The sequence below is a fragment of the Rhea pennata genome, chromosome 9 (genome assembly GCF_028389875.1).
Source record: "Rhea pennata isolate bPtePen1 chromosome 9, bPtePen1.pri, whole genome shotgun sequence".
NCBI lineage: Eukaryota > Metazoa > Chordata > Aves > Rheiformes > Rheidae > Rhea > Rhea pennata.
Genome location: NC_084671.1, coordinates 30056179 through 30064402, shown reverse-complemented (window position 1 = coordinate 30064402; position 8224 = coordinate 30056179). Strand labels below are relative to the sequence as shown.

Genomic DNA, 8224 nt, shown 5'->3' with positions numbered 1-8224 from the left:
GCAATTACAGTTTTCAGGCATTTACCTTCCTCTTGCAACAGTGGATCAATACAGTCAGCCTCTCTAACTTAGAGCAGGCTTTAGTTTCTGCCTAGGCCAGCTTGGAGGGCAGTCCCATCCATATTGCTAGGATGTGAGAGCTAAGTATCCTGCAAGTAATTAGCTCTGTTGGTCATCTCCATAACAATATGCCTCACAATTGATTCTATTTATTTTTTCCAGTTTATTGCATTTTTATTAATGAAGACTTAAAAGAATTCTTAATGTAATCAGTCTCAAACTCATATCACCCTTTTAATTTTTTAAATCAGAGCTTTATTGTAACAAAACAGGTTATCTTAGAAGCATCACTTACATTAAATAATCAGAATGGTACAGCATGAGAAAGTTAGCAAGGTGCTCTTATTTCACAGCCTGTTTTGGGCTGTTTAAATCGCACTTTTAGTCCTTCTAGATGTCACTTCTAACTATTTCTCTGATCTTGGCTACATGAGTAACTTTATCATCTGAAGTCAGTTGGGTGGAACTCACCCTTTGAGCTAGTCTTGCTAGGAGCTAATATCTCTGTTTATTACTACTTATTATTTTGTTCTTGCTAACAGCAACTCAGTCCCTATCGTTCTCATTGAACAACTGGGGAGCAGATATAGAGATGAATTAATCTCTCTTCCACTCATTCTGCAGTTTTAGCAAACATAACTCTCTGGATTTAGTGCCTGAACCACTGCACTTTTATCTCCCATATATCCTTCTAGAAGAAGGATCATTTTCAAAAATATACTTTTGCTACTGTACAAAACATTTAAAATAATTTATTAGCAAGTCCTCTATAAACTGGTTTTAGCACAGGGGATACATTAAAGAGATAGAAGAATCAAAACCAGTATTTTTCTGAAACTTCACATACAAGAAAGCTGTTCCCCAACTGTTGCTGCTATCCATGTCCCAGGAAGAGCTTTGGGCTTAGTACCCTTATCTGTACTATAGCACTGAGCACTGCTGAGAACAGAACAAGAGATCCTACCTGAGGTAGGGAGGTTTTCACAAGGAAACATAACATGATCATTTATAAGTACAGAAGAGACAATACAGAATGGAGAGGAGAATCAGATAGAAGCACAAGGATTCCAGCACCATATGGGATACAGAAGAATACAAGTGATCTGCACTGTAGTTAGTGGGAGGTGATGCAGGGAAGTCATCCAACCATGGAAGATCCAGGAGGTCTCTTAGGTCTAGAAGATAATACTTTGTATCAGGTTTCATTTCCAGAGTTCTCCCAGAGGTTTATTCTGAATGTCCTTTATGGTTTCCTCTGCAACGGACTTAATTTCTCTGTGCAAGTCTTCTATGTTCTTTGAAGCATCCATTATCTGCTTCCAAGACAAAAAACATTAGAAACACATTCCTCATTTCTGGCACTAAATGAGAGGTCTAGCTTGCTCTTACTTCTGCTCCCCACTTTATTCAGTATTGTTAGTATTCATGAGAAATGATAGGAGCTGATTACACCTCTTGTGCATTATTTCTGCTGTAGAATTGGAAAACCTGTTTTATTTAGCAATAGACATCTAATAAGTCAATCTGGGGCCAAATGAAGTGAAACAAAGAAACTGCTGCTGTATGTAATTTTCTGACAGTCTTTGAGCTATGTGATGTAAAGTAATATACACACTCTTAATGCAGCACTGTAGTCCCACTGAAAGTTCAGGTTATTGATCCTTCAGTAGTTCTTAAGTGTAAACTCCACCTATGAATGTAGTAACCATTTTCCAGCTGTAATTTTTTTTTCTGGGGGGAGGAAAAGGGGGGGTTCTTTTTAAATCCTGAAAGCTGAAGTCATTAAAGGTGGTAGTGCTATATAGTATTTTGGTATTCACTGACTACAGCTCTCGGAACAAGATGATTTAAGCCTGACGTTTAAGAACAGTAGTATTGCTACTACACGGTGAAGGGAACTTGGTTCATATATACCAAATCATTTTATGTACCTTCCTTCTCAGGCAACAGGCTGCTTTTCACCTCTACAGAAACCATGAGGCAATAAAAGAGCAGTCAAGCAGAGAGGCCTGCTATCAAAGTTAAATTCCAATGAGCTTGCATTTATCAGGAGAAATTCTAAAGAGTGATGGTTTTCACAATATCAGGTAAAATAATTTGATAACAAAACTTGTCTGGAATTGACAGCTATGAAGGGTAACATTTATTTCCATGGCTTTAAGGTTATTTACGAGTGACCAAGGTGAAGGAAAGATTTAGTGAAAAGACTTAAAAGAGGTGCAGATTTTATCTATGACCTGTACAGTACTGGATCACACAGCATTGATGAGAAGTAGCAGCCTGTAAGGAGATGCTATAAATACACTTCATGATTAAATGGTAGCCTTTTCATTCACTGCAGCTTAACCAGTGACCCCAGCTTTGCTCTGTACTCATACAAAATCCTCAAGTAGATTGCTGATCTCTCGGTTTAGTTTTGTAACTGATAGTACTGAACTGTGTGTCACATCTTGGACCCAACAGTTCTGTCAATGTCTAATAGCTGTTATTCTTATCTGATATCAAAGGAAATAGCCAAGAACAGTAACTATACATTTACTGTATACTGAACCTGAATTTCTGTGCCTGTTTTCGGGACACTTTTCACCTATTTATTCTGTTCATCTGATAGTTTTCAGTTTGATTTTTTTTTTAAACAGACATGAATGGGAATTCTTTTCAAGTAATGGATAGGAAATAAAATTCTTTTATGTTACAGAACCATGTTTACCTAAAGCAAACTGTGAAGAATTACATTTTTGCCTTATGCAGTGTGATTGTTTGGCAAATCAGTATCCATCTCTAGCCTTCAGTGACTAGTAACTTAGCTATAACCTGGGGCAGGTACCCCCTGTTACGTCTGCATAAGTGTACAAAGCAAACAGAAGATGCTTCCCATATCTCACGGCTGAATATTGACAAGGCAATAGAAATGGTAAAAAAGGATGCCCAGGCTAGAGAAGCCTCAGTCCAGGTGATCTACACACAGGATAGATAGGAAATACTTCCTCTTCAGCGATAATTCTGCCAATTGAACAGATCTTTGCAAATAGCTCTTAGGGATGAACAAGAGAAAAAGTGATACAGGAATGTGGAAGAAAACATAACATAGTTGGAGAGACTTTTAGTGTATTTAGCCAGCAAATGCTGATGGAAGCTGGCCACATAAGAAGAAAGGTGATTGTCAGTAAGGGAACCCCAAGCTACAGGAAGGCCCCCAAAACCTCTGAAGTTTCCAGAGTCCTTGGCAGATGCTCCAGGATTCCCAGGAAACCAACACAGGAAAGAGCAGATGTCTCACTGCTTTTTATCTAGGCTTGTCAGTTGGTCTTTAAGAAGGAAAACTATTTCCAGAAAGTTTTTGCGAGGGCGGGGGGAGGCGGAAAGAGAGGAAGAGGAGGATGAGGGAACCTCTTCCCTCTAATAGGGCCCATCTAACACCACCCCTTTGGGGTTATTTCCTCACCTTCCAGTTTAATGTCTTGTCCTTCATCAGATGATAGAAGGACTGTAGAACTTTCTTTTGGAAGGAGCTGTTCTCATAACGTTCATTTCCAAAGTTCCCTCGTGCTGCTGCTTCCGCTGGGCTTAATTCAAGAAACAGAATCAAATCTGGCTTTGGTAGTCCAACATCAGGTTGTTTGCACCAGTCCAGGCAGAAGTTCTGTCTCAGTCAAAGGAAACCAAGTTTGAGGTTAAAGAAATAACTAAGAACAAAGGAAAGAAGCAAGGTTGCTAGAATGCAAGTTCAGGTGTGGAACAACCAGAAGAGATGCAGGCCAGTCCACTAAGTCAGCATAGACCTGCAAAGTGACAAACTGGGATATCTCCTTTTCATCTGAGAATTTAGTCCTAATAATTTTGAGGGATAGGTACAGAGCACCTATGAAAATCTATCATATTCACTGAAGTCAAGGACCCCAGGAGGAAGTTGAGGAAGTTGAGTTTGCTCAGCATGGAGAAGCGAAGCTCAGGGGATCTTATTGCTGTGTACAATGACCCAACAGGAGGCTGTGGAGAAGATGTCTTCTGACTTGTCTCAGAGGTGAACAGAAACAGGATGAGAAACAATGGGCACACAGGAGTACATGAGAAATTCTGAATAAGTAAGGATTCCCTCCCTCCCCCACAATGAGGGTAAGCAAACACTGGACAAGAGGCCCAAAGAGGTCACATATCTCTATACCTGGAGATATTCAAACCTTGACTGGACATGGCCCCAAGCAGCTTGTTCTAAGTTGGGCTTTCTCTGACCAGGAGGTTGGACTAGACAACCTCTAGGAGTCCCTTCTGATATATGTGGTTCTATGATTCTTTGTGAATTTATGGGCTAGTAGCTAATTCTCAAATTGCATCCTATTTGCCAAAGCAAGCATGGAGAACTTCAAATAAGTCTACCTCTACCTAATCATTCTCCAGAGCCAAATAAGCCCACTTCTTAACAGCCAGAAGCCCATCCAGATTTGCAAAAAGTAATTTGTTTAACCTAATGAATCTCTTTTTCTTGGGAAGGGGGCTGGACAGAGGAAAGCAGGCTATGGCAATACCTACACTGAACCTTCGATCTGTTTCAGTTCTTACCTCCCCACAGAAAGCACCTGGGCCATGGAAGTCAACTTTTACGCTAGGCCTCAAACTTGAGCTGTTTCCCAAATACAGGGAGGCAGTGACTGCTCTTTCCCACTCACCTGCTTCGCACTTGTGAAGGCCACTCCAGAAAAGGCATATCTGTCTACTACAAGCGTGATTCCTTGATGTAATTTGTCTTTCATTAATGGCCTGAAAAACCACAAGTGAGGAGAAAAAAAAGTTACACTCCATTGTAGATATATGAAAGGAGCTCATCTAAAAGACAACTCATCAAGCTGGCACTTCTAACCTACTTTATCATTAACAGTGATCATTAGCCATGTCAGGTTACACAGTAATTCATCAGTCAGTTGAAGCAATTCTTCTCCTTTAAGCTCCACCACCTACTTTTTCCTTTAAAGCTCCCTTCCCTGAATCAAAGGTGCAATATGCCTTTTAGCCCAAACAGAATGCACAGGACTACTTTCACTGGCAAGAAGTGCAGCTGGTGATCATCACAGAAAAGGTGCTATTTTTATTCTGTCTTCTCACAGATATTAGGCAAATACCCTTTCAAGACACTCAGGTTCAGGATGAACCAAAGCAGGGCACTGCTCAATCCAGGTACCTAATTTACAGATGGGATCACAAGCTAAAATCAGAAAGAAATAGTCCTCCTCTTTATGTGGTACAGTAAATTTGTGATACACTGCTTCTGTCAGAGAAGTATCCTTTATCTACCACAAGATAATTTCTTACAACAACTCACTCACCTGCCTTATGTGTTCCCCATTTGCTTGGCACTGCCACTACAGCAAAATCAGCAAAGCTTTTTTAAAAGTGAAGAAAACACTTTGCAATGCAACTTCCTAGGCACAAACAACAGCTGCCACCAATGTCACTAACTACATATGTGAAAACTCAATTTGGCTAAAGCTCTTAAAGATATTATCAGCACCTCCCAAGCTGGAACAGCAGTACATTGTACTGAAGTCTGTACCCAGCCTCACCAATGCTCAAGTCTGCCCCTTCCTCTTGCATACCCAGAAGGTTGCTGCTAATCCCAGGTGGATACAGGGGGTGCATGATTAAAGGCATCATTTTCTTTAACCAAGAGTATTTAGGGAAGCTTTGTGATCAGGAGCATATCCAATGAACTCGACTCCTCCATTCGTATGGCCAAGGTGGCCATTTACAGCTGAATACAGCATGTAACAAGAAGGGAAGAAGTTTGAGCATATTTCTGGATCCACACCACAATTCCTTAACCATTCCATCGCTTATAAAAACTTAAGAAAGTGAGGAGAAAGACAGTACATTCACAGCCTAGGCTGGATCTCAGCTCAAGTCTCCAATCTAATAGGCACAGAAATCAAAAATAGTGGACCTCATGATTTCAGAAAACAAACTGTAAGATTTGATCTAAAAATAACAATTGGAAAGCTGTGAGAGGTCCTTAGTCCTCAAGACATGAAAAAAGCCACTATGCTTCTAGCCGTATCTTCCTTGCTAAATACAACCATACTCCTCCACACTGAGTGAATACTAAAACCCTCAGATTCAAAACCATGCATTTCTCTTTTACAACTTCACAGAGATTATCTTTACACGTGTTCCCAGCGGTTAGCTGAGAAAAGCAGATGAACTGTGTGATCTTCCAGGTTCTTCTCCTTCTCTAGGTACGAGCTGATCAGCCGCCCGATCTCGGTTGTTCTCTCTGCAACAAAGAGGGCAGAAAAAGAGCTGACACCACCCCGTTCCCAAGCAGCTCTCCCACAGAAGTGACTGCCTGAGGCTCCCCAGATAGTGCTCCCCACATCTCTGCACTCTCCTCCCACCCCACCTCCCGCCGCCTAGGAGAGCGGCGGGAGACCGCGAGGACCAGCCACAGACGCCGGAGCAGCATAGACCCGCTCCCTAGGACCCCTGTACCTGGGAAACACAGTAGGTCGGCACGGTGGCCGGTGGCCCGCAGTGCCTCCACCAGCCGGCGGCCCTGCGTACTCTTGCCAGCCCGATCCACCCCCTCCAGCACGATAAGCGCCCCACGCCGTCCCGCCATAACGCCTGCCGCCGAGCCTGCCCGCCCCGCCCTTCCGGCCGCCTCCGACCAATCACAGGGCGAGCAACACGCCGCGCCGCCGCTGGTGCCACTCTAGGCGGCGGGGCGACACAGAAGTAGAGGAGACATCTGGGGAAAGGAGAAACATTTCCATAGCGAAAAGGAACTCGTGAAAGGCAGGGAGGAAAGGGGACAGGGGAACGATGGGAGAAAAGTCGTAAAGGAGTCTCGGCAGGAGCAGTGCTGTTCGCTTATGGTTTGGAAAAAAAAATAAAGGAATAATACAGGTCTGGTGTATGTTAATGAAACTAAGTTCAATAAAGCAGAATCTTCAGAAACTGCAGGTGGACACCGGGTGACTGGGTAAGGAAATATCAAATGACATTTATTGTAGATACATGAAAAGAAACATGCTGCAGAGAGAGAAAAAAAAAATAACATCAGACCCTGAAATGACTTACTACTTAGAAATAAGATTTCATTGTCATTGTTGCCATTGGCGCCATCAGTGCTGAGCAGCAGTCAAAAAAATCAAGTAGATCTGGTGTGGTTCTAGTCCCACTTGGAAAACAATAGAGCAGCCCTGGAGAAAGAAACACGTGGAATGGCAACAACAGCGACAAGAGGAACGCTTCCGTGGGTAATAACCATGCAGGCTGGAGCCCTTTCAGCCTCGTGAGGACCTAACTGGCAGGAGATACAAAAAGAAATCTACACAATGAGTCCTGCAGAGCAGAGTAACTCTTCACCGCATCTTCTCATACAAGAACTGACAGATATCACATGAAAGGAAGAGGTGGTGGGTATGAAATGCCAAGGGAGAGTTTTCACAAAGATCTAACAAGGCTGAGGTACTTTTTGCTGCAGCAGGGACTATAAAGCTAGAATGTGGAAAGTATGTGAGAATATTTATAGAAGGAGAAATTATTCAAGGCTGTGAAATGCAAAGATGCTGTCTCAGGCTCTGATGCTTACGAGCTGGTGACCAGGTCACTGGATGCAACCATCTTCTCTCCTTTGAATAAGGTGCTCTTTAATTCAGCCTAAAGGCCTAAATCTTCCAGCAGGGATGGTCCACTTGTAATTTCTTTGCTGAACCGATGAGGGATTTGCCGAGAGCCCTCAGCCTCTCTGCCGCCTAAGGCAACCCGCGCACCGCCCCTCCCCGTCCCAGGCGCCCGTTGCTCCGCTCCGCCCCGCCCCTCATGAATATGCAGCAGGCGCGTCCCCGGCGGCCAATCCACGGCAGGCGGTATATGAATATGGAATGGGGCCGCGGCCCTTGTCATGCGGGCCCGGGAGACGGCTGGAAGCGGCGCTGCGGGGGTGGTGGGGTGCGGGTCGCAAGATGGCGACCGCCATGTACCTGGAGCACTACCTAGACAGTGAGTGCGCAGCGCGGGGCACCCGCGGCGGCGGTGGGGCGGGGAGCGCGGGCCGCGACGGCAGTTGGCACCAGCGCCTGCGAGGGAGGGGGCGCTCTGCGACGGCGCGAAAATTGCAACTGCGCCACGGACTGGGGCCAGGCGGGGTGGGGCTGCCGCCGTTGGTAGC

General features: G+C 44.1%; 2 protein-coding genes across 10 annotated transcripts in view; one reads left to right on the top strand and one right to left on the bottom strand.

Moving 5' to 3' along the window:
• Positions 1-292: 292 nt before the first annotated feature.
• On the bottom strand, positions 293-8170 carry DTYMK (deoxythymidylate kinase). Its single transcript, XM_062582556.1, has 6 exons — positions 8037-8170; positions 6541-6799; positions 6217-6325; positions 4728-4818; positions 3506-3703; positions 293-1373 (listed from the first exon to the last, which is right to left on the bottom strand). Exons 2-6 carry the CDS (start codon positions 6668-6670, stop codon positions 1263-1265), a joined length of 639 nt encoding a protein of 212 aa, XP_062438540.1. The 5' UTR covers positions 6671-6799; positions 8037-8170; the 3' UTR covers positions 293-1262.
• The window catches only part of LOC134144003 (inhibitor of growth protein 5), a 33932-nt gene continuing 33655 nt past the window's right edge, over positions 7948-8224 (top strand). For 8 of the 9 annotated variants that reach the window (XR_009959259.1, XM_062582539.1, XM_062582543.1 and 5 more), the window contains exon 1: positions 7948-8055. Coding sequence is in view for 8 of the 9 variants with exons in the window: in XM_062582539.1 (XP_062438523.1) it covers positions 8019-8055 (37 nt within the window). In the remaining variant the exon portion in view is untranslated. The remainder of the gene's footprint in view (positions 8056-8224) is intronic. The other variant, XM_062582551.1, reaches the window with a different exon arrangement.

Coding starts and splice junctions, on each gene's coding strand:
- DTYMK (XM_062582556.1), bottom strand. CDS start 6,670: ATGGCGGGACGGCGTGGGGCGCTTATCGTGCTGGAGGGGGTGGATCGG. Junction 6,326..6,540: donor CGACCTACTGTGTTTCCCAG/GTACAGGGGTCC, acceptor TCTTTGTTGCAG/AGAGAACAACCGAGATCGGG. Junction 3,704..4,727: donor CCTTCACAAGTGCGAAGCAG/GTGAGTGGGAAA, acceptor TGACTGAGACAG/AACTTCTGCCTGGACTGGTG.